The 25,589-nt window shown below is 52.6% G+C and overlaps 1 protein-coding gene across 1 annotated transcript; it reads right to left on the bottom strand.

Annotated features, from left to right (window-relative positions):
* Nucleotides 1-176: 176 nt before the first annotated feature.
* On the bottom strand, nucleotides 177-25,398 carry STRIP1 (striatin interacting protein 1). The gene is made up of 21 exons (XM_038749341.1): nucleotides 25,207-25,398; nucleotides 18,324-18,393; nucleotides 17,748-17,822; nucleotides 16,371-16,505; nucleotides 16,128-16,248; nucleotides 14,773-14,841; nucleotides 14,152-14,258; nucleotides 13,941-14,068; nucleotides 11,487-11,669; nucleotides 11,046-11,263; nucleotides 9,037-9,102; nucleotides 8,264-8,327; nucleotides 8,044-8,115; nucleotides 7,067-7,141; nucleotides 6,726-6,823; nucleotides 5,448-5,574; nucleotides 4,338-4,438; nucleotides 3,938-4,004; nucleotides 2,856-2,960; nucleotides 2,318-2,522; nucleotides 177-1,218 (listed from the first exon to the last, which is right to left on the bottom strand). Exons 1-21 carry the CDS (start codon nucleotides 25,396-25,398, stop codon nucleotides 971-973), a joined length of 2,526 nt encoding a protein of 841 aa, XP_038605269.1. The 3' UTR covers nucleotides 177-970.
* Between the last annotated feature and the right edge of the window lie 191 nt (nucleotides 25,399-25,589).

Here is a 25,589-nt window from a genome sequence, read left to right as displayed (position 1 = left end):
TCTCCACGTGCCAAACACTGTTTCAAGCACTGGGGTAGATACCAGCTAATCAGGTCGGACACAGTCCCTGTCCCACAAGGGGCTCACTGTCTTAATCCCCATTTTACAGATGAGGTAACAGGCAAAGAGAAGTTAAGTGACTTGTCCAAGGTCACACAGAAGACATGAGGCAAAGCTGGGATTAGAATCCGCATCCTCTGACAGCCGGGTCTGTGCTCTTTCCCCTAGGCCGGGCTGCTTCTCAGACTAGACCGGGGACCCCCAGCGGGTAGATGGGCAGAAGAGACAAGAAGGATTCTTTCCTTTTTAATGTAAATAGAACACACAAATACATGAAAAATCATGGAGAGGACGCACACAGTTTTATGTATATATATATAGATATGTATATGTATGTGTGTTTATATATATGTATATATATATACACACACACACAGCAGGCTGCTGAGAGCAGAGGAGGGCCAAGCCTCTGTTTCCCACAGGGAGATTTCCAATCCCGTCCTGCGTGCCCCCCAAGTCCCTCGCTGGCAGGAGCTGTGGGTGGCAGCGGGCCAGGCATGCCTGAGGCAGAGCAGGGCTGATGCCTGGAATACTAGCTCCCAGCCCCCAGCCCCCGCCAAGACCCAAGGGCAGGCTCCGGGCCCCCAGGAGCTTCGACCTTCGGCAGCGGCTGTTCCTTACGTTTAGAGGCCGGAGGTGGGAGGAGGTAGGGCTGAGATGCTCAGGCTCGGTTGTGTCTTGGTGGGGGTGATGACGGTGACGTAGTTCTCTCCCGGGCTGGTCGCCCCAAGACCAAGAGCGAGGAAAATTCCTGGAAGGGGGATCAGCTGTTCCCAAAGCCCGTGCGGCCGGACTGCCACCTGGAAGAACAGCTTAGGACTGTGCCCGCAAGGGGACAAGGGAGGGCGGGAGTCCACGCAGCTGGAGCCCCTCAGCGTGGAGGGGAGTGTCCCCGGGCCGGTGGAGACCCTTACTGCAGCAGCTCTTCCCAAGAGATGGGTTTGGAGAAGACCTCCCGCTCCAGCCAGAGGTCATAGTTCATCTGGAAGTCCTCCGGGAGCTCCACCCGCTGGCCCAGGACGCTCTGCAGGCAGTTGTCCACAGGCAGGAAGTCGGGGTTGTTGTGCGCTCGGTCGTAGCGGCGGGAGTTGAAGCGCTCGATGTTGGCCCGCAGAGCGCACTCCTCGGCCTGGAAGTCCCAGGGGCGGGCATCGAGATCTGGGCAGGAGCAGGAGCAGCATGGGTCAGTGCAGGGGGGAGGGAGGGTGTCTCCCTCAATTGCCTCCGCACCGGCCCCACGCCACAGGGAGCCGAAGACCAGGCCCTAGCCCCAAGAAGGCACTAGGAAGACATCAGGCCTCCTGGAGGAGGCCCCGGATCCTGGAGCGGGGGGAAGGTTTCCTGAGCTGGGGCTCTGGAAGGATGACAGGGACTAATCTGAGCGCTAGCTAATAATTGTGGAATGTAATACTTGGGTTTTTGTTCATTCATTCAATCGTATTTACTGAGCGCTTACTGTGTGCAGAGCACTGTACTTAGCGCTTGGGAAGTACAAGTCGGCAACATATAGAGATGGTCCCTACCCAACAACAGGCTCACAGTCTAGAAGGGGGACACAGAGCTTACTCTGTGCCAAGCACTGTACTAAGCACTGAGGGAAAACAGAAGGTAATCACATCAGACAGACCCTAACCCTCATCGAGCTCACAGTCTAAGGGAGTGGGAGAACAGGTTTTGAATCCCCATATAATAATAATAATAATTATGGTATTTGTTAAGCACTTATTATGCGCTAGGCACTGTTCTAAGCAATGGGGAAGATACAAGGTAATCAGGCTGTCCCTCCCGGGGCTCACAGTCTCAATCCCCATTTTACAAGTGAGGTAACTGAGGCATAGAGAAGTGAAGTGAAGAGCGCTTAGTACAGTGCTCTGCACACAGTAAGCGCTCAATAAATACGATTGATTGATTGAAGTGATTTACCCAAAGTCACAGATAGACAATGGCAGAGCCAGGATGAGAACCCAGGAACGCCCACTCACAGGCTCAGGCTCTTTTCGCTGGGCCAGGCTGCTCGGGCTGGGGCCGGACATGGAAAATGGAAAACTTCCATGCCCACATTCTGTTGGGGAGTGAAGGGTGTCCCTGTATGGAGGCTAGCCGTCCTCAGGAGGCCCCTTCTAGTTGCAGTACCTATGGCTGGATGAGTCTAGGCACCAGGGGCTCGGTCCCTCCCCCGCAAGCAGGGTAGGGGGACAAGCGAGGGAGGGAAAGGCAGGGGGACACCCAGGCAGGTCAGGGCCTGCCCGTGACTCACCGTTCCCATAGGCCCAGTCGTCATTGAGGCGATGCCGCACTTTCTGGTAGATGGCAGACATAGTCTTCATGTTGCTCTTTCGCCACTGGCGGCCCAGGTACTTCGTCTGAACCTTAAGCAGCTTCAGCACGTACAGCTGCATCATGGCCTGCTTCACCTTGAGGGCTCGTTTCAGGATGGGGGCCGACTTGAAGACCACCAGCATCTGCCACAGGTCAGGCCCGCGGACAGGCAGGTGAGAACCCAAGGCCCCGGCCACCCACCATCCGGCTCCCGTGAGCGCCCGGGGATGGAGTTGGGGAGGTGGGGGTTCAGGGAGGAATGCGCCACGGAGCGGTAGGCCCTCTGGGAGTGGACCCAATCGACTCCCCGGGCTCTATCCTCATGGTCAAGGATTTGGGGGCCTGGACAGGACTGGGCCCCTGTTCCGCTAGCAGTTCTCTTGGTTCCCCTTGTCCCATTCCTTCTCACTCCCATGAGGTCCGGGCTCGCTCCAGGGTGCCGACACAGCCCCCGCCCTCTGCACCTCCCCACTTACCATGGTCCGTGAGTGCTTCCATTTGGTCAGCTTGTTCAAGATGCGCAGCAGGTTGATGCAGGAGAAGAGGTTCCTCCAGCAAAACTGGTTGTTGTCCCCGGCTTCCTGTAGGGCAGACCCGACCGGGCGCGGGTGAGGGGGGCCGGTTGGGGGAGGGGTGGGGCTCAAACCACAGAGAATCTGGATGGGAGTGGCCCCAAGAGACCGGTGAGACCAGCCAGGAGAGGTATGAGTCCGTGACTCACCAGGTAGAAGGTGGTTTCTCACCCTGTCGGGTCCCTCTAGGCTTTAACTCTCACTGGCCATCAAAGGACTCAGGACCGCGGCAGGATGGGGGACTGGCCCCAGGCATATGAGCCCCAGGGAGTGGAGCTTGGGACCAAAATAGGGAAGCAGAATGGTCTAGTGGAAAGAGCAAGGGCTTGGACGTCAGAAGACCTAGGTTCTAATCCCAGCTCTGCCACATGTGTGCTGTGTGACCCTGGGCATATCATTTCACTTCTTTGTGCCTCAGTTCCCTCATCTGTAAAATGGGGATTCACTACCTGTTCTCCCTCCTACTTAAACTGTGAGCCTTATGTGGGGCCTGATTATTTTATATCTACCCCAGCACTTAGGACAATGCTTGACGCAGAGTAAGTAAGCACTTAACAAAAACCACAGTTGTCAGGTGGGAGAGGCCAGGGCCCCAGCTCTGATGGCAGTTTCAAAGAGCAGGGCTCTGCAGTCCTTTTTCTGCACTTCCCCACCACCCAGACCAGAACCAATCACCACCCTCCTAGGAAATGGCAACCTGCTTTGTAGGGAATCCTGCTGCCCCTGGGGCCAGCGTGGCCTACTGTATAGAGAACAGGTCTGGAATTCAGAAGGACCTGGGTTCTAATTCCAGTTCTGCATGTCTGCTTTGTGACCTTGGGCAAATCACTTAGCTTCGCTGGGCCTCAGTTACCTCGACTGTAAAATGGGGATTAAGAGTGTGAGCCCCATGTGCGACAGGGACTGTGTCCAACCTGATCAACTTTTACATACCCCAGTGCTTAGAACAGTAAGCGCTTAACAAGCACTATTATTATTATTATTACCAGGCTCTCTGCGGTCAGCTCCGGAAGCTCATGCACCACACAGTGAGGATAATCCAGGACAGAAATGCTGCAAAGAGAGGAACCCTTTGGAGGTCTTTCAGCCAGGCCAGAGGTTGGGGAGACCAGTTCCTCAGCTCACCACAGGATCTCAGAAGCCCATGCAGACCCATCACCCCGGAACCTGCTGGGAGTGGCGGGACCAGGAGGACCAACTCCTCCTGTCTCCTAAGCACCCAGCCTAGGTCTGTGGCAACCCCCGAACTCCGGGGGAAGGCTCTCAAGGGGTTGTGCAGGCTTGCCAGCTTAACCCACCACGCCAAATCAACTCAATGCCAGACTCCTGGTGGTCCTCCAGCCCCATTGGCCTGGATCACTCCCCGCCTTACCCCAGCACTTCTACCTGTTCTTGGCAGTAATGTAGGACATGATGTTTTGATTGAAGAACTTCAGGATCAGGGGGATGCAGTTGGCAAATACCAGATGCTGGGCCATGTACTCAAACTGGAACCAGAGAGTGAGGAAAGGAGCTCAGGGTGATGGAGGAAAGGGAGAGGGAGGGAGGGAGGAAAGGGAGAGGGAGGGAGGAAAGAAATGGAGGAAAGGGAGAGGGAGGCCCCTGGCCTTCTGTCTCCTTCTGTCCCCAGCAAAAAGGCCAGAGAGCTAGGCCTCCACTAATCAATCGCTGGCAATTATTCAGCACTGTGGGCAAAGCACTGTCCTAAGAGCTTAGGAGAGTCCCACAGCGTATGGAGACCCACTCCTGTCCTCAAGGAACTTACAACCTAGCAGAACTAGGCTTGAACTCATTTGATAGTAAGTGTATTCATTAACAGGCAGGGGAATAGCTGGCTGGTGGGCGGGCTGCCAGTGAGAAAGCTCCCGACTCTAGCGCTCTTTCGGGGAAAGCTGTTTAGACAGGCTCATGTACAGGGCTCATGTTACCTGAAACTACGGAATGTTAACCTTCCCCAAGAATATCCTACTGTGCACGTCACAGACAACCCACACCCCTATCAGCCAGCCCCGCGGGACAATCTCCCAAAGGAAGTCCCAGAACCCACAGGGCAGTGGGAAACAAGATCTGCAGGCTCAAGGCTTTTCCCCTCCCATGAGAATGCAACTCTGGCGATGTGTGGCTGCCTTAGGCTCTCCAGCGTGGCGACCGGAACCCAGGGTGCAAGTGCTCGCGTAAGTATTACGCACAAACACTCACAGCTCTGGGACGGCATGGCTTCTCTGGCTTTCCAGCTTGGCCAACAGAAACCAGGGAGCATCTAAGTGTGTATATACACATCCCCCACACACTCTGGAAAGGAGTGGCCACCCCAGCTCTCCAGGGTGGCAACCAGAATCCATGGCGCACATGCTCACACACATATGACGATTACACACCTCCCCATCCCAACTCTGGGGAGGTGTGACTACCCTGGGCTCTCCAACGTAGCTACCGGAACACAATGCCCCTCACCCCCGCGCCCCTCCGCACATGCATGCGGTTAGGCCCAGGCACCTGATAGACGTGGTTGAGCTTGAAGTGCTTCAGCAGCAGCAGGAGGACGGCAGAGATGGCTTTCACGATGATCTCCTTGTGACGGTTCACGTCCACTCCCAGCTTCATGCTTTGGAGCACCGTGGTGCTGAAAATGAAGAGCTGCCCGGTGACTCTCCCGCCCTGCACGCTCCCTATTACCAGGGGCTTAGAGAAAATCCAGCAAGTGCTCCCTCCCTGACCACCTGTCAGAACAGAGCCTCAAATCTCCTCATCCCTCTCTCCAAACCCCTGGACCTCGTCGACACTCGGCCGAGGGCAGGCTGCTGTTCACTCATAAGATGCCCCACCCGCCATCCCCTCGGCCCTGAGAAAGCCTCCCCCTTCCTGCTCTTCCTTCCTCTGATGGCCTGCTCCCCCACCCCACTCCATTCAGCCTCTTCCCAAGTCCCTGAAAATCAAACTGGCTCCCACTCCTTCCTCCCCAGATCCCATCCCCTAAATCTGACAACTTTGGTCTCCGCCTACAGTGGCTTTTCTGGATGGGTCCCTGGGCTGACGACCCTTAGCTAGGTGGAAGGGGAATGGGGGTTGGAGAAGGGGCAGATTTAAGATTAACCGGACGGCTGGGTTATTTGAAGCAGTGAACATCAATACAGAAAGGTTCCCTGAGATTGCGGGGGTTGGGGGTGGGGGAGGTCACACCATCTGCTTCCGTTAGCCACTGTCACTGGCAGAACCAAGGACCACCCGGAGCCCACTTTTTTTTCTCTTAATGGTGTTTCTTAAGCGCTTACTATCTGCAGTTGTGGGCAGGAAATGTGTCTATTGTTATAGTGCACTTTCCCAAGTGCTTTAGTACAGTGCTTTGCACACGGTAAGCGCTCAATAAATACGACTGAATTGAATGAATTGAATGCCAGGCACTGCACTAAGATAATCTGAATGGGCACAGTCCATGTCCCAAAAGGGTGTCTCGGTCTAATTTTACAGATGAAAGAACTGAGGTACAGAACAGTCAAGTGACTTGCCCATAGTCAAACAGCAGGCAAGTGGCTGAGCCAAGATTAGAACTTAGGTCCTCTGACTTTCAGACCCGAGTTCTTTCTACTAGGCCACAATTTGGGTCTGTATGCTGCCCCGAGGTTGGCCCCTCCGCTTAGCCATGCGCTGGGGTGCCCGGTCAGCAGACACCCCAGCTACAACTGGAGAGACTGGGTGCTTAGTCTACACAGGTCCCTGGGAGTTTTAAGGATAGCCAGAGGAAGATCCCGCCCCATTCCTGGGAACGGTACTCACGGCATCTCCTCGGGGAGGACGTCGGCCAGGATGTTTATCGAGTCGGTTTTGGCTTTGGAAGTGGGAGCCGCAGCCAGCAGGATCTTCAGCAGGGCGATCTGCGTTGGGGATCGGGGGAGGGGGTGGGTGGGGAGGAGCAGAGGCCTCAGCAGCAGGGAAGAGGCCAGACTTCAAGGGCTGAGGACAGGCTGGCCCACAGGCTTGGGCGGCAGGAGAAGGGACAGCGGTTGGGCAGGTTCCCAGAAGGTGAGGGGAGACCCTGACCTACGCGGGATCGCGGCCAACAAGGAAATAGGAAGGGGCAGGGTAGGGTCCCGAGAGACCCCCAGCGCAGGACTCACCATGTACTGAGGCAGGCTGGGAAGCAGGCCCTGGTACAGAGTTTCTGCCGGAACCAGCTCCACCTCCTCTTCTCCCTTTAAACAGCAAAAACTGGTGGAACCAGGGGTGTTGAGCTGGGGCCGGGACCACGGTAGCTGGCCAGGAGCAGCCGTTGCAACTGAGCATGTTCAGGGCCTCCCGAGGGGCAGCCCCAGAGACAGGTGCCCTCCCACCCCCACCCCAACACCCCCAAACCCAGTCCCAGCATCACAGGAGGGGCCTGGTCATGAAGTGGTAGCCTCTCCCGCTCTGACTTCAACAGAGAGGTTAAGGGGTGGGAAGGGGGCCAGGATGTCCAGCCAGGGCTGAACCTGACTGGACTCTGGTCCAGCCCGAGGCCCGGAAGCGCAACTGACCAAGCCAAGGTAGGACTCCACAAGCTCGGCCGGTTGTGTGGTCGGCCCAGCTAACGGGGCCCACAGAGGGACAGAAAGAGATGCGGGTGCACACAGCGCCTGGACAAACAGCGGGAAGATCAGCCATCCAGTCTGCACTATGGAGCCCCAGGCTGGGGGGCCACTGGCAGAGGGACACACACAGGTACCAGGCACCATGGGGAAGTGGTAAAGGAATAGGTTCCTGACTGCCAGGAGATCACAACTGATGCGTAAACATGCCAAAACTGTAAGGGAAGAGGTGGAGTACGGCAGAGCTAATCTGGGAAGGCTTCAGGGAGGAGGCAGGTTTCTGGCTGAGTTGGAAAGGAGGACCGCAGTTTGGCCAAGAGGATGAGGGAAGCAACTCAAGCAGTGAAAAGAGTCAGGGCAAAGGCTTAGAGGCCCAACAGAACTCACTGCAGGGTGGGTGGTGGGGACAGAGGGGGGAAAAACTAGGTCATTTGGGAATCACAGATCTTAAAGTGAAAAGATTGGAGATAAAGGCGGAGACATGAGGCAGGAGGGAGGTGCTGAGTTCAGGAGCTTTCTCCCACACTTACCCCCGACAAGGGAGAACGCAGGTACTCCTCTTCCATCTGTGCTTGGACCTCTGCGATCGATGTGTACTTGTGCTGGGGGAGGGAGGAAAGGAGAGGCATGTACTTGTGCGGCAGATGTTCGGGCCCTCCCCTGCTTCCTCCCGGCCCCACTGCCCCAGCCCCAGCCACCGAAAGCCCTAGGCCTTAAAACCACTTGTCTCTCCCCACCCCAAGCCCTCACCAGCTTCAAGGTTCTGATGCTCTCGTGGATCGGCCTGGGTAGCCCCACCACAGTGTTGGTGTCACTAGGAGGGAGAGACAATAATAATAATAATAATAATAGTAATTATCGTACTTGTTAAGCACTTACTATGTGCCAAGTACTATTCTATGCACTGGCATGGATGCAAGTTAAATCGGGTCGGACACAGTCCCTATCCCACATGGGACTCACACTCTACATAGGACAGGGAAAGGATTTAATTCCCATTTTACGGATGAGGTAACTGAGGCAAAGAATAATAATAATGACGGTATTTGTTAAGTGCTTACTATGTGTCAAGCACTGTTCTAAGCACCGTGGAAGATACAAGATTATCAGGTTGTCCCACGTGGAGCTCAGTCTTAATCCCCATTTTACAGATGAGGTAACAGACACAGAGAAGTTAAGTGACTTGCCTAAAGTCACACAGCTGATAAGTGGCAGAATCGAGATTAGAACCCATGACCTCTGACTCCCAAGCCTATGCTCTTGCAAGGAGAAAGGAAATGACTTTCCCAAGGTCTTACAAACCCAGTTCCTCCAACTTAAAGGCCCGAACTCTTTCCATGGGGCCAAACTGTTACACTAAAACAAGCCTGTCTTTCCACCTGAACGGCTGAAAAGGCCCCAGCCCGGGCCCCCAGCCAGGGCTGACAGCCAGAGGGGAGGCGGGTGGGCTCTGGAGTATTCCCAACCACAGTCCGTGGAGCAAGGATCCTCCCCCCAACATGCCCACAAAGGTCCAGACTCACCTGCCTAGCGTGTAGCCAATGAATTTACTCCGACTGGATTCCAGGAACATCTCAATATCTTTCTCCCTGCCAGAAATCAGAAGGGAACAGAGCAGGACAAGATAAGAGTGGCTGATTACTGGGGTGAAGCCAGCAGAGTCCACCTGGGCCAGGACCGCACCTGGAGGAGAGCGTTCTGTCCTATCACAATGCGTGTTTTCACTCTAGGACAATGTCAAACAGTCAGGACCTTTGCCTGAGAACTCCAGCCTGTTTGGAAATATCGTCCCAATAGCTGGTGTGGGAAGAAATCACTTGTGTGCTCGTATGAGATGTCAGAATGGGAAAATATTCCAAGACGAATCTTCTAAGAATGCAACCCTTACTTGGCAAGAGGCTCGGGGGAACTGTGATGACTGCCCTCGCTGACAACCATCTTCACAGATGGAAGTGTTACATAACAATAATAATAATAATAATTGCATTTATTAAGCACTTACTATGTGCAAAGCACTGTTCTAAGTGCTGGGGAGGTTAAAAAGGTGATCAGGTTGTCCTATGGGAGGCTCACAGTCTTCATCCCTATTTTACAGATGAGGTAACTGATGCACAGAGAAGTTAAGTGACTTGCCCAAAGTCACACAGCTGACAATTGGCAGAACTGGGATTTGAGCCCCTGACCTCTGACTCCAAAGCCCATGCTCTTTCCACTGAGCCCTTCTAATAGCCCACTGTGGAATCTGCATCCTTGAAATGATCCAAACCCTTCTAGAATCTGCTGACATTTTGGCCTTTGCCAATGTCTGAGCAAAGTCCTTACGTCAGCCCCTGAAAAAGCATGGATGTAACATTTCCCCTTCTCAATCCTTTGCCATTCCAGATGGAGATTTCTCCCCGACCCTGCTCAGTCTGGCCTCCCTTCCCTGGATCTCTACCAGCTCCACCTCACCCCACTTAAGATGTGGCTTCCACAAGCTCTCAATCAACCAACCAATCCATGTGGACCCTCTTGGGTCCTCAGACCCAAGAATTAGGAGAGAAATCATTGAGCCAGGGTCCTTTCCAGAAGAAAGCTGACCCCTCAGCTCCCAAATCTGTTGTTCCATTAAGCCCCGTAAATGGCATCATGGGGGTGACCCCAAGGAAGCTGAGTCTCAAACCCCACTTGAGGGCAGCATTTGTCAAAGCGGGCCAGATGGGCAGCCCAGGCGCGGTATGGGGCGAGGGGTCGAACCCAGTCCATTCATCTCTGCCCCACCTGATTCGCTCCTGGTTCTTCACCTGCCTCCCTTTCCGCCAGGGTCAAAGGTCGCAGCAACCCCAAGAAGAGGCAGAACTTGGAGGTCTCAGAGAAGGAGGATGTGGACCACCGCACCTGAATCCCTTCAAGCACTTGACTTTCTCCACCTCCAGCCCCACAGCACTCTTGTCCGTAGCCTTGCACTCCATCATGTCCCCCCAACTGAAATCCATTTTAATGTCTGCCTCCCTCTCTAGACCGTAAGTCCTTTGTGGGCAGGGATCATGTCTACCAACTAACTCTACTGTAGTGCTCCTCTCCCTCTAGGCTGTAACCTCCCTGTGGGCAGGGAACATGTCTGCCAACTCTGTTGTGCTCTCCCAAGCACTTAGTAGAGAGCTCTGCACAAAGTAAACGCTCAATAAATACCTTTGATCATGAGATAAAAATACACTCAGTTCTGCCTGGCCACGTGCTTTCGCTGCTAGAATGTGGCAGGTGGCCACTGAGAGGGGCAGGGGGCATCCTTCCCACGATGTGCCGTGCAGCTGGAGGAAACAGTCACGGACATGTACATGGTGCCCATCCGGGGGAAGCATGACAGCACGTGTTTTCCCAACCAGGACAGCCTGCAAGAACATCCCTGCCACCACCTCCCAACCCCCGTCACAGGAGACCTAGGAGTGGGTGAGTTCCTGCACCCCACCATCCAGCATCTCCAGGCAAGCCCAGGGGATTTAGGAATGGCTTCCCAGGAGGGAGAGTGTGTCCTCCAGAAACAAAGACTTACCGGACCTTAGGGGCCCACGGGAGCCCCTTGGGGCAGGCAAGCCGGTCGCTCTGGGGGTGCTGCGTGGGAGGGGGCATCACCTCGTCCCGCTCCAGGGGGAAGGTCTCGCCCTCCAGGCTGTTGTCATCGTCGTTCTCCTCCTCCTCCTCACGGGAGTCGTCAGGCTTGTAAGGATCCCGCTCATTAAAGGCATCCAGGTTGTCCTGTTTGATGAGAGCCTGAAAGCGAAGGAGGGAAGAAGGGAGAGACTGAGGTGGGGGTAGCAGGGTCAAAAAGGCCAGTCGAAGGACAAGGGGCTGGCAGAGGGAAGCCGAGGGAGACCTGTCCCCAGGGGTGGGTCTCAGAAGTCGGACAACGCAGCCTCCACCCAAGTCCCAATCCCTCCCGGAGAGGCACCACAGCCCAAGCTCTCCCAGCCACCGGGAGGTCCGGAGGCCCAACCTTATGCTCCCGCCGGCCCCGTTTCTGCTGCTGTTCGATCAGGTCGGAGGCGGAGGCGGGAGGCGAGGCGGCCCGCATGCTGCGGATTACTTTGATGCTGTCTTCAGGCAGCGGGGGGAGCCCCAGGATCTCCCGCTTCTCGGCTTTCATGATCTGCAGCTCCTCGAACCCTCCCAGGGTGCACTACCATGGAGAGCGGGCACAGTAGTGAGCGATGAGTTTGGCAGGAACAGCACTCAGGGCCAGGCTAATGTCCACAGGCCCCGGCCCCCCGGGAGAACAGGGCTGGCAACCAGAATCTGTCCCTCCCTCCCCCAGCACAAGTGAGAAGTAGAGTGGCCTAATGGATACAGCACAGGCCTGAGAGTCAGGAGAACCTGGGTTCTAATTCTGACTCTGCCACTTGTCTGCGGTGTAGCCTTGGACAAGTCACTTAACTGCTCTGTGCCTCAGCTACTTCAGCTGTAAAATGGGAATTAAGGTTGTGAGCCCCGTGTGGGACAGGGACTGTGTCCAACTCGATTTGCTTGTATTGACCCCAGTGCTTAGAACGGTGCCTGGCACATAGTAAGCATTTAACAAATGCCACAGTTATTAAGTGACTGGCCAGGCTACCCGAAGCGAGCAGTCTTCTGGGGAAAATTCCTACAGAAAATCATGACTCTGTTGAATCCTGGACAAGGAAAGCTTTCTGCTCAATGCCTAGCCACCCTTAGTGGGGCTTGGGAACAAACCACTAACCCAGCCTCCACACGGATTCTAAGACACCCGTTGTCACCCCAGTAGGGAGGGCCTCGACATTTGTCAATGGGCAGCGATGGCCAGTAGTGAATGGCCACAGGACAACAAAGGACGGCTGGACACAGACACATAAGACACATACAGATATTTACTCTCTCTCCCTGCTCCTTTCCGCCCTTCCTCCCTCATCTGTTTGACCCCAAGCTAACATTTTCCAGTCCTTCAGGGTGCAATTCCAGCAGAAAGGAATACCCCAAGCCTTCTTGCTAAGGAGTCAGGCCATACAAGCTCCAGTAAGGGACATATGGGACCTGCGGACGGACGGGATTCATCCCGCCACCGGACTAGCCTGCTATACTTGGAAAGGGTCTTGGGCCTCTGCAACCAAGACAATTTAGGAAGGGACTGGGGTCATTGTGGCACCAGAAGAACTGAAAAGCGGGGGCAAAAGAAGCAACCTGTGAGGATGCAGAAGTTTGAGAAAGTGGTCTCGGGTAGCAGAGAGTGGGCTGGGTCCCAGCTGCAGCTCTACACTGGAACACACGGATGTGTCCTCAACTACATAAGGTGGATGACCATTCCTGACCCTTCTGGTGGACGCTGGGGGACCAAGATAGTTATGCATAGTGAGCCGCTTTGTTAGTGTCAGCGGCTTCAGAAGTCCACAGACACCAACGCTCCTCAAATGGAGTCGGTGAAGTGAGCTCAGCTTCTAGGCCGAAGCTTCACCTGCCTGGCTTGAATGAGAAGGGGCTGCGGGGGGAGCCTGGTGGCTTCCAGGAAGGAAATATAACTGCCATCCACTGCTCTGGATCCACCAGGTCTGGGCCCAATCCATGCGAGATGATCCAGGGAGTCCAGGCAGAGGTCTGCTCCTATCCAGCTCCCCCGCCCCCAACATGCAGCCTGTGGATGATATGTTCTCGCTCCCCCAGACCTGCCTCCCTGGCTGCCATGCACCTCAGTGCCCTCACTTCCCCTAGAGACCCAACCACCCTGACCTGCGTTGCCCAGACTCAGTTCATTTGGGCCCCCAAATTGAGCAGCATGGTGTAGTGGACAGAGCACAGGCCTGGGAATCCAAAGGGCATGGGTTCTAATTCTGGCTCTGCCATTTGTCTGCTACGTCACCTTGGTTAAGTCACTGCAGTTCTCCTTGCCTCAATTACCTCATCTGTAAAATGGGGACGGGACTGAGAATGCGAGCACCGCGTGGGACAGGGACAGTGTCCAACCCGATTTGCTTGTATCCACCCCAGTGCTTAGTACAGTGCCTGGCACAAGGTAAGCTCTTAAATACCACAATTACTATTACTATTATTATTATTTCTGAGCTACAGGTGCAAAACGGTCTTCAAGAAGGAAGCCACTCTCTGGGGGGGGAAACAGTGCCTGACCCTGACCACTTGAGTGTGGGCCTTCTCGTCTCCCAGCCAGGGCAACCCTTTCTCCGAGAGGCTTAATGGCAAGAGCACGGGCTTGCGAGTCAGAGATCATGGGTTCTAACCCCGGCTCCACCACTTGTCTGTTGTGTGACCTTGGGGATGTCACTTAACTTCTCTGTGCCTCAGTTACCTCAGCTGTAAAATGGGGATTAAGACTGTGAGCCCCACGTGGGACAAGCCTTTTTCCTTGTAGCTACCTCAGCACTTAGAACAGTACTCGGCACATAGTATGCGCTTAACAGATACCATCATTATTATTATTTATTACCAGCACTGTCTTCCAGAGGAGCAGCAGCACCTTCTTCATAGGGAAGTGTGGAGCGTGGCCGCTGCAGAACTTGGTCACCATCCCCAGCAGCATGATGGAGAATGGCTCGTTGTTGTACAAGGGAGAGCCTGAGGGAGGGATGCCCGCTGGTCAGAAATCCTCCAACCCTTTCCTCCCGCCCATGGCCTCGCCCGGGGAATGGGAGACTCACCTAGCTCGGCCCAGAAGGTCTGCCTCATTGTCTTCCAGTCAGCTTTGTCTCCTTCACCCTCCTGGCGGACAGTCTCCACGATCAGGTACATGATGTTCAGCAGGACCCTGAGTGAGGCGGAGAGTAGGGCTGAAGACGGGCCAGGGCCGGACCAGGGAGAGGAGGGCTCCAGACCCTACCCTGGGACTTGAGCAGGGGGAAAAACTGCCATTTCTGAAGCTCGGGTTCCCTGCGGGCCCAAGCTCCTGCTCAAGTCCCATTCCCTCTGGGACAGTCTTCCTGCTTGAGGGTTCCCCTCCCCACTCTCTCCCTCTGCAGTTAAAGACCTCCTCCTCAAGGAAACCTTCCCGACTGAATCCCAGCCACGGCACGGTCCTTGATACGTCCTCCTCTGGCTGACTCCACATGGACTACATGTCTGTCCTGCCACCCTGCCTACATCAGACAAGGAGCAACCTGAGGGCAGGAACCTCACCTTCCCACACAACACTAACCGCTGAGCCCTGTTCCTGGCCAGACGACAGAGAGCAGGCATGTCAGGAGAGGGTACTGAAACCCCAGGGGCCGGTCAGACCACCCTCAGTGGCCCGCTTGCAATGTGGGGCTCCGCCGGGGCCTCACCTCAGGTCTGTGCTGTCGGCCAGGGAGATGGCCGGCTTCCTCACGGCACTGCTGCAAGCCGCGCTGTTGCTGAAATGAGAGGCTGGCAGTCATTCTCCAAGAGCGGTCCCCTCCCTCTCTCCAGGAACAGAACGGGTTAGGGTGAGAGATGGATGAAGAGCTCCTCAAGGGCCGGGATCAGGTTTACTAACTACTGTCCTCTCCCAAGCGCTTAGTACCGTGCTTGGCCCAGAGCCAGCACCTAATAAAGACCATCAATTGATTGACAGGCTAAGAACTCAAACTGGCTGGTAAACCTGGGCCCTCAGGGGGAGGCTAATGGGCCATGGGGGGGGTTGAAATGATGGGTTCTAGGGTGCCTGTTTTCAGGAGGAAGTCACCATTTTTTGTTGTTTTTGCTTTTTAAGCGCTTACTACGTGCCAGGCACTATACTAAGCACTATGGTAGATTTTTTTCTTTTAAAGGTATTTGTTAAGGGCTATGTGCCAGTCCTGTACTAGGCACAGGAGTAATTTTTTTTTTTAAATGGCATTTGTTAAGCTCTTACTATGTGCCAGACACAAGGGGCTCACAACCTTAATCCTCATTTTATAGATGAGGGAACTGTGTTACAGGGAAGTTAAGTGACTTGCCCTAAGTCACACAGCAAATGGAGGAGCCGGGATTAGAACCCAGGTCCTTCTACCTACCAAGCCTGTGCTCTAACCACTAGACTACATTGCTTCTCACCGGTTCAGGAGCAAACTCCCACAAGGTGAATCCAGGGACTCAGGCCACATCCCCTGGAGACCTTAGTTAGTTTGTTGCATCTGAATGGCGTCAGAAACACGGGACTCGAGGCTAAACACAAGTGATCAGTTCCTCCCTCCCAGTTGACCCACAGAGGGCAGGGCCCAAACAGAACCTGCTGAGTTTCGGTTGTTTGAGGAGTTGGAGTTTCCGGGGTGTTCTTTTGGGGGTCACCTGGAGGTCTGGGTCAGGAGCTTCCCTACCACCCTGGGGCCACAGGAAACCCTGGAGCTCAGCCAGCTTGTGCTCACTGCATCCTGCATTCAAAGCAGTTCAGCCTCCTGGCAATCAAATCAATCAGTGGTATTTCTCAAGCGTTTACTCTAGGCAGAGCACCTTACGAAGCGCTTGGGAGAATACGATAAAGCTCAGAGTCACGATCCCCGCCCCCTGGGAACTTCCAATCCAGCAGGGCAGACAGGCGCTACAATAAATTGCCAGTAGCAGCTCATGGAGATGGCCTCAGGGAAAAATTTCCCAGAGCCCAGTATCCAGGTGGAAGGGAAAAGGACACACCCCCGGCTTCACCTCCCTTCCCACCAGCGCCCCCGATTTCAGCACTTACTCAATCTCCATGTTCAGGAGCTCCACAAGAGCGTTAAACGTCCCCACCTCCAGGAGCAGGAAGATGTTGTACCGCATCCAGAACTGCACTTCCACTTCCGAGCCGCACTCACCAAAGGTACCTGTGGACCCGGAACACAGCTCTCTCAGCTCCCTAATCCTGCTCCGACTAGAGGATGCTAGGAAATCCTTTAAGCCACCCACATGGGGCGGGGGGACTGTGGAGGAGAGGGCATCTCCTCACCTTGGGCCAGGTAGAGAATCGCCCGGGCTACTTTGAGCCTCCTCTCCCTAGCTGTGACCTCCAACCCATCCAGGAGTCTCATGGCGTGGGTGCGGTGCTGGCTGGTGTCCAGGCTGGTCCACTTCTGATCGGCCACTGGAAAGCAAAAATATTCAAAACCATGGGTCCAGGGAGGGGATGGGACTTTGTGATGGTAAAGAGAGTCAGGGCAATGACCATCTGGGTCAAGACATCAAACAAGTGATCGAAGGGCCCTCCCTCAGCTGACTTGGGATTGGCCTATGCTGCTGTGTATGACCCCACTCCAGGACTGGAATTCTGATGTAGCTTGACTAGAATAGAGACTGTAAAAGGAAATGGCTCTTACTTTTGGCATTCTGCTATTACCTTGCATCCCCACATCCACCAAGCACACTTAGGACAGTGCTTGGAACATAATAAGTATTTAACAAATACTATTATTATTATTATTCTACAAAGAACACCCAGGTAAGCAACTAAGCAGGGATGCCTCGCTGGCTGAGCAATTTCTGATGTCTATTCCAAAGGTTCTTCAAGCCTCTCATTTGCATGTGACCCCCTAGAAGCCCCAAATCATCACCCTCAAAAGCATTCACTGAGCTTTTTCAATAAGCATTGGGATTGGGTGGACGGAGAAAGGTCCTGGGTTCCAATCACACTCCACTTGCTTGCTGGGTAACCCCAGGCAAGTCACTTAACTTCTCTGGGACTCAGTTTTCTCATCTGTGAAATGGAGATTCCCATTCTCCCTCCCATTTAGACCGTGAAACCCATCTGGTATAGGGATTGTGTCCAACCTGATTACCTTGGATCTACCCCAGCACATAATACTGTGCTTGGCACAAAATAATACCACACATCTTATTTTCCAGTGCCCATAATGCTCCGCCAGGCTCTTGGGAAATCCCCAGAAAAAAATGGAAGAGGAAGTTCTCATCCACAGGAGCTCACAATCTGGTGGAAGGGCTAAAGGTGGCTTAGGTCAGCAGAGTGGGCTCCATCACTGCCCCCTCCCCCTCAATTTTCGGTCCAGAGGACAGAACTGGACCCCAGTAGAGAAGCAGCGTGGCTCAGTGGAAAAAAGCCCGGGCTTTGGAGTCAGAGGTCATGGGTTCAAATTTCGGCTCTGCCAACTGTCAGCTGTGTGACTTTGGGCAAGTCACTTCACTTCTCTGGGCCTCAGTTACCTCATCTGTAAAATAGGGATTAAGACTGTGAGCCCCACGTGGGACAACCTGATCACCCTGTAACCTCCCCAGTGCTTAGAACAGTGCTTTGCACATAGTAAGCGCTTAATAAATGTCATTATTATTATTATTCCAATGAGACAGATGTGAGAAGGAGTTGCCACCTTACCGTGGATGCTGAAGTCTTCCTCAAAGCACTTGCGATTCATCATAAACTCGGGTCCTTCTGTGTAACTATAGAGTTCTGCCAAGAATACAACCACTGGTCACCACTGGTCCAGTTTCAGCACCCACGGCAGACTGCACACGGCCTGAGCCCGGGTCAGGGCAACCAGAGTTGCAGCCCCACGAATAGCTCAGATAGAGGCTCCTGAGATGACCATACCAGAAGGGAGCGGGGAAACACAAAGCTCCATTCAAATGCTATTTATTTCCCCCCAGGAGCGTTTCCTGACCAATTCCATCTAAGCTCCCCAGCGCCTGAACTGCCCTTAGGTTGCCAGCTTCCCAAAGGTAGGATCTGCTGGTTTCCCATAAATAACACTCCTTTTCAGAGACCAGGAGTCCCCCTCCATTGCCTCCTAACCAACCATCCAAGACCTGGAATGATTTCCCCCCACTTTTATGAGCTCACCTGTCAATGTAAACTAATCTCCCCGCCGCCCCCACCCAAGACCCACTGCTTTAATCGGATGCAGATCTTGCCAGAGAAAATGAGCCCTAAGTAAGCGGGATTCTCCCTTACCCGAGAGCTCTGCAGCCCACTTGTCCGTGTCAGCATACTCGAACTCGAGATCCGGGGACTCCGAATAGCCCTGTTAGAGATCAAAGTGTGGCTTAATCTGTAAGAGAACACTGGGATCTTCCTACAAGAAACACAGCCATCCTACCCCTTTCCAGCCTCACTCTACCCCATTGGTGGGCAAATAGTAATAATAATGATGGCATTTATTAAGCGCTTACTATGTGCAAAGCACCGTTCTAAGCGCTGGGGAGGTTACAAGGTGATCCGGTTGTCCCACGGGGGGCTCACAATCTTAATCCCCATTTTACAGATGAGGTAACTGAGGCACAGAGAAGTTAAGTGACTTGCCCGAAGTCACACAGTTGACAACTGCAAATCAGAAACGGTGCGGCCCAGTGGAAAAAGCACAGGGCTGGAAGTCGGGGACCTGGGTTCTCATTCCAACTCAGCCCCTGGCTTGCTTGTGTGACCTCGAGCAAGTCACTTAACCTCACTGTACCTCAGTTAATTGGGGATTCAAGACCTGTTCTTGCTCCCCCAGAGCCTCATGCATCTAATTGCAAAGCAGCGTTTGGCACCCAGTAAGCACTTAAATAACAAATTATCTTTTTGAGTTGGCGATTCCTCAAGAGGCTACTATGATACCTTCCCCTCACTCCCCATCCTATCCTGCATAAAAAAATCCAGGCCTGAGGGAAAGAGCTCAGGTGAGGTGGTTGGTGTGAAAGAGGCCAAAAGGCCTGGGTGAAGCTCAAGAACACACATCCCGCATTGGGTCGTCTTTCCTGAGCTTCCAGTGGCCAGAGTTCAATATCGACTAGTGAATGGCTGGGAGCGGAGGGGGAGGGCTGATGATCGGAGGCAAAAGGGACACAAAAAATAGAGGCCAAACTGCCTGGTTGCTTTGGCTGGACGTCTCATCGATAGATAATTCTGATGATGATTTCGAACACCCCCACCCCACAGAGTATTCCCTGCTGGTTCAATGAGACAGGTGGTTAGTATAGTGTTCTGCACAGAGAAGGCGCTTAATACTGTTGATTGACTGATTCACATAAAGCTCTCCTACCCCAGCTCTGAGCAGCACTCACTGCCGCCACCTAAACTGCCCCACTTACTTCCCAAGTGCTTAGTACAGTGCTCTGCACACAGTAAGCGCTCAATAAATACGATTGATTGATTGATTGAGTGCTGCGCAACAGTAATTTCAGGAATCAGGGCTGGCAACATTTTGATGCAAGATTCATTACGCATTTGATTCTTGAATCAGAAAGGACACATGAACTTGGGTCGGGCCTAGATGGTGTCTAGATTTGGGTTAGGTCAGGGGCTACGGCCCATCACAGATCCCAAGGTTCACTGCTTGCAATAAAAAAAGAAATACGTATGAGTCCATCATTTCCAGTAGACCAAACATACTGGTCCTCCCACTTCTACACTGCAACACCTCCCAAAGGAAGCTACACTTCCCTTTACCTCTCTCTGACAAAAAGAAAATGAAAAGGGAACAGGGCCAGTCAGTGCCCTTGGCACCACCACACCTCTGCCAGGCAGGGCAGGTAGAGTGGGTGGAGGAGGACAATTGTTTCAGGTTAAGCGGACAAAGGTTACAGCAGCCACCCTTGGTGCTTGGTGTCCCAATGGGGCTCTCCTGAGCCTTCTGTGGGCAGTCTCGAACCCTCAAATTATCTTTCTGAGCCGGCGATTCCCCAAGAGGCTACTACGAAATCTTCCCCACACTCCAGTCCTATTCTGCATAAAGAACCCAGGACTGGGAGAAAGAGAAGCTCAGGTAAGGGGGTTGGTGTCAAAGAAACCAACAGACCTAGTGGATAAACAATGGGCCTGGGAGTCAGAAGGTCTTGGGTTCTAATCCCGGCTCTGACACGTCTTCTGGGTGACCTTGGACAAGTCACTTAAGTTCTCTGTGTCCTCTGTAAAACGGGGATTAAGCCTATGAGCCCCACGTGCTTGAATCTCTGACCTAGCCTCGACACAATAAAGGCAAACTTTGAGCTCCCGGTTTCCTAAAGCCCACGAAGGAGTCTGGGGGCATGATCTATTATTAACACTCATAAGCATTCTCTACTTCATATTGTGTCCCCTAAGATAATGGGTCCATCCACTCAAAGTCTACCCTTCACCGGTTGGCACCTGGGCCCAGCCTTGGCATTAACTTCAACAGTATCGATTGAGCACTGACCCTGGGCAAAGCACTGAACTGGATGAGGAGTAGAAGTACAAAAATGATAAAACATGGTCTCCATCCTCAAGGAGCGCGCATGTTTTTGGCATCTCGAGGGACAGATCACAACTGTCCAAGGCAGTTTTGGCATTCAATAAATACGATTAATTGATTGATTCCCTCATCAGTCTTATATATTATACGATTCACTGTGTGCACAGCACTGTTCTAAGCGCCTGGCTCATTATGGTCAAGGAGTATGTGTGCTAATTCTGCTGTATTGTACACTCCCAAGCACTTAGTAATAATAATAATAATAATAATAATAATAATAATAATAATGGCATTTATTAAGCACTTACTATGTGCAAAGCACTGTTCTAAGCGCTGGGGGGTTCAAGGTAATCAGGTTGTCCCATGGGGGGCTCACAGGCTTCATCCCCATTTTACAGAGGAGGGAACTGAGGCCCGGAGAAGTGAAGTGACTTGCCCAAATTCACACAGCTGACAATTGGTGGAGCCGGGATTTGAACCCATGGCCTCTGACTCCAAAGCCCGGGGTCTTTCCACTGAGCCACGCTGCTAGTACAGTGCTCTGCAGATAGTAAGTGCCCAATACATTGATTGATTGACTGACCTAGAGGAGGGGGGCTGAATGACCCTATCTCTGGTGGCGATTCCCAGCTCTAGAGTGCTAGGATTTCTAGGACCGATACAATCATTCATTCAATTATAACAATAATAATGAAGGCATTTGTTAAGCACTTAATATGTGCAAAGCACCGTTCTAAGTGCTGGAGAGGATACAAGGTGATCAGGTTGTCCCACGTGGGGCTCACAGTCTTCATCCCCATTTTACAGATGTGGTAACTGAGGCACGGAGAAGTGAAGTGACTTGCCCGAAGTCACACAGCTGACAAGTGGTGGAGCCAGGAATAGAACCCATGACCTCTGACTCCCTAAGCCCGTGCTCTTTCCACTGAGCCATGTTGCTTCTCTGAATAATATTTATAAATATATTTATTACATATAATATAAATTAAATAAATTATATTAATTTTAGATATATAATATATGATTTATATTATATCAATATGCTTATGAGCACTACATATATATTTATTATATAAATATAATAAATTATATTTAGTTCATTCATTCAATCGTGAGTTTTAATTCATTCAATCGTGAATATTTAGTGAGCGCTTACTGTGTGCACAGCACTGTACCAAACACCTGGGAAGTACAAATTAGCAACATAAAGAGACGGTCCCTATCCCACAACGGGCTCACAGTCTGCAGTCACAGTCTTTATTCTGACTTTTTTGTCTACCTGTTTTGTTTTGTTGTCTGTCTCCCCCTTGTAGACTGTGAGCCCACTGTTGGGTAGGGACCATCTCTATCTGTTGCCGACTTGTACTTCCCAAGCGCTTAGTACAGTGCTCTGCAAACAGTAAGCAGCATGAATAAGAGTACAGTAAGAGAAGCACCGTGGTTCAGTGGAAAGAGCCCGGGCTTGGGAGTCAGCAGTCATGGGTTCGAATCCCAGCTCTGCCACTTGTCAGCTGTGTGACCTTGGGTAAGTCACTTAACTTCTCTGTGCCTCAGTGACCTCATCTGTATAGTGGGGATTAAGACTGTGAGCCCCACGTGGGACAATCTGATTACTTTGTATCCCCCATGTGCTTAGAACACTGCTTTGCACATGGTAAGCGCTTAACAAATACCATCATTATTATTATAGACAAGTCAGCGTGGCTCAATGGAAAGAGCACGGGATGTGGAGTAAGAGGTCATGGGTTCAAATCCCTGCTCTGCCAATTAATAATAATAATAATGATGAGGTCAGCCGTGTGACTTTGGACAAGTCACTTAACTTCTCTGTGCTTCAGTGACCTCATCTGTAAAATGGAGATTAAGACTGTGAGCCCCCCGGGGGACAACCTGATCACCTTGTAACCTCCCCAGCGCTTAGAACAGTGCTTTGCACATAGTAAGCACTTAATAAATGCCATTGTTATTATTAGTAGTAGTAGTAGTAAGCGCTCAATAAATAGGATTGAATAAATGAATGAATACAGCCAGCTGCCCCTGCCCCCCAAAAATGCCGGCTCGGCCCTTTCTCAGCCAAACAATAATAATAATAATGATGACATTTATTAAGCGCTTACTATGTGCAAAGCACTGTTCTAAGCGCTGGGGAGGTTACAAGGTGATCAGGTTGTCCCACGGGGGGGCTCACAGTCTTCATCCCCATTTTACAGATGAGGTCCCTGAGGCCCAGAGAAGGGAAGTGACTGGCCCAAAGTCACCCAGCTTACAAGTGGCAGAGCCAGGATTTGAATCCACGACCTCTGACTCCAAAGCCCGTGCTCTTTCCACTGAGCCACGCAGGTTGCCCCATGGGGGGCTCACAGCCTTCATCCCCATTTGACAGATGAGGTCACTGAGGCCTAGAGAAGGGAAGTGACTTGCCCAAATTCACTCAGCTGAAGCAGCGCGGCTCAGTGGAATGAGCATGGGCTTTGGAGTCAAGGGGTCATGGGTTCGAATCCCAGCTCTGCCACTTAGCTGTGTGACTCTGGGCAAGTCACTTCTCTGTGCCTCAGTTCCCCCATCTGTAAAATGGGGATTAAGACTGTGAGCCCCCCGTGGGACAGCCTGCGTGGCTCAGTGGAAAGAGCCCGGGCCTTGGAGTCAGAGCAGCTCTCTTCCTCCCTTCAAGGCCCTACTGAGAGCTCACCTTCTCCAGGAGGCCTTCCCAGACTGAGCCCCTTCCTTCCTCTCCCCCTCGTCGCCCTCTCCATCCCCCCATCTTACCTCCTTCCCTTCCCCACAGCACCTGTACATATTTATTACTCTATTTATTTATTTATCGTACTTGTACATATCTATTCTATTTATTTTATTTTGTTAGTATGTTTGGTTTTGTTCTCCGTCTTCCCCTTCTAGACTGTGAGCCCACTGTTGGGTAGGGACTGTCTCTACATGTTGCCGACTTGGACTTCCCAAGCGCTTAGTCCAGTGCTCTGCACACAGTAAGCGCTCAATAAATACGACTGATTGATTGATCAGAGGTCAGGGGTTCAAATCCTGGCTCCGTAACTTTGGGGCAAGTCGCTTCGCTTCTCTGGGCCTCAGTTCCCTCGTCTGTCAAATGGGGATGAAGACTGCGAGCCCCCCGTGGGACAAGCTGATCACCTTGTAACCTCCCCAGCAGCGTGGCTCAGTGGAAAGAGCCCGGGCTTTGGAGTCAGAGGTCAGGGGTTCAAATCCCGGCTCTGCCACTTGTCAGCTGGGTGACTTTGGGCAAGTCACTTCACTTCTCTGGGCCTCAGTTCCCTCATCCGTAAAATGGGGATGAAGACTGCGAGCCCCCCGTGGGACAACCTGATCATCATCATCAATCGTATTTATTGAGCGCTTACTGTGTGCAGAGCACTGGACTAAGCGCTTGGGAAGTCCAAGTTGGCAACATCTCGAGACGGTCCCTACCCAATAGTGGGCTCACAGTCTAAAAGGAGGAGACAGAGAACAAAACCAAACATACTAACAAAATAAAATAAATAGAATAGATATGTACAAGTAAAATAGAGTAATAAATATGTACAAATATATATACAGGTGCTGTGGGGAAGGGAAGGAGGTAAGATGGGGGGGATGGAGAGGGGGACGAGGGGGAGAGGTAGGAAGGGGCTCAGATCACCTGATCACCTTGTAACCTCCCCGGCGCTTAGAGCAGTGCTTTGCACATAGTAAGCGCTTAATAAATGTCGTTATTATTAATTGGCAGAGCTGGGAATCGAAGCCACGGCCGGACCGGCCGCCCCCCGTGTCCGCACCTCCGAGTCCTTCATCATCATCATCAATCGTATTTATTGAGCGCTTACTGTCTGCAGAGCACTGTACTAAGCGCTTGGGAAGTCCAAGTTGGCAACATCTAGAGACAGTCCCAATAGTGGGCTCACAGTCTAACAGGGGGAGACAGAGAACAAAACCAAACATAATAACAAAATAAAATAAATAGAATAGATAGGTACAAGTAAAATCAATAGAGTAATAAATCTGTACAAACATATATACATCTATACAGGTGCTGTGGGGAAGGGAAGGAGGTAAGATGGGCGGGATGGAGAGGGGGACGAGGGGGAGAGGAAGGAGGGGGCTCAGATCACCTGATCACCTTGTAACCTCCCCGGGCTTAGAGCAGTGCTTTGCATCATCATCATCATCAATCGCATTTATTGAGCGCTTACTGTGTGCAGAGCACTGTACTAAGCGCTTGGGAAGTCCAAGTTGGCAACATGTAGAGACAGTCCCTACCCAACAGTGGGCTCACCGTCTAAAAGGGGGAGACAGACTACAAAACCAAACATACTAACAAAAGAAAATAAATAGAATAGATACGTACAAGTAAAATAAATAAATCTGTACAAACATATATACAGGTGCTGTGGGGAAGGGAAGGAGGTAAGATGGAGGGGATGGAGAGGGGGGAGAGGAAGGAAGGGGCTCAGATCACCTGATCACCTTGTAACCTCCCCGGCGCTTAGAGCAGCGCTTTGCATCATCATCAATCGTATTTATTGAGCGCTGACTGTGTGCAGAGCACTGTACTAAGCGCTTGGGAGGTACAAGTTGGCACATAGTAAGCGCTTAATAAAGGTCGTTATTCTTAACTGACAGAGAGGCCCGCACCTCCGAGTCCTTGCGCTGGTTGCGGTTGAAGTCTCGGGCCTTTCCCCCGGGCAGGAGCCCCCCTCCGCCTCTCGGCCCCGACAGCTGCGGCGAAGATGGAGGCTGAGGGGACTGAGGGGGCTGAGGGGGCGACTGCGGCTGCTTGTTGTTCCCCAGCAGCGGCCCCAGGCCGCCGCCGCCGCCCGCCTCCATCTTATCTCCTTCACACCCCCGTCCCCTCCCGACCGGCCGAACTCTCGGAATCCCCGTCCAACTCTCGCGAGGCTCCGCAGCGACGCCATCTTGAGCGTGGCGGAGGGGGGGAGGCCATTTTGGGTGTGGTGTGGGGCGGCCATTTTGGGTGTGGCGTAGGGCGTCCTTATTATCATAAGAATTATATTAAA

The sequence above is a fragment of the Tachyglossus aculeatus genome, chromosome 7 (genome assembly GCF_015852505.1).
Source record: "Tachyglossus aculeatus isolate mTacAcu1 chromosome 7, mTacAcu1.pri, whole genome shotgun sequence".
Classification (NCBI taxonomy): Eukaryota; Metazoa; Chordata; class Mammalia; order Monotremata; family Tachyglossidae; genus Tachyglossus; species Tachyglossus aculeatus.
This window is presented reverse-complemented; position numbering and strand designations above follow the sequence as displayed.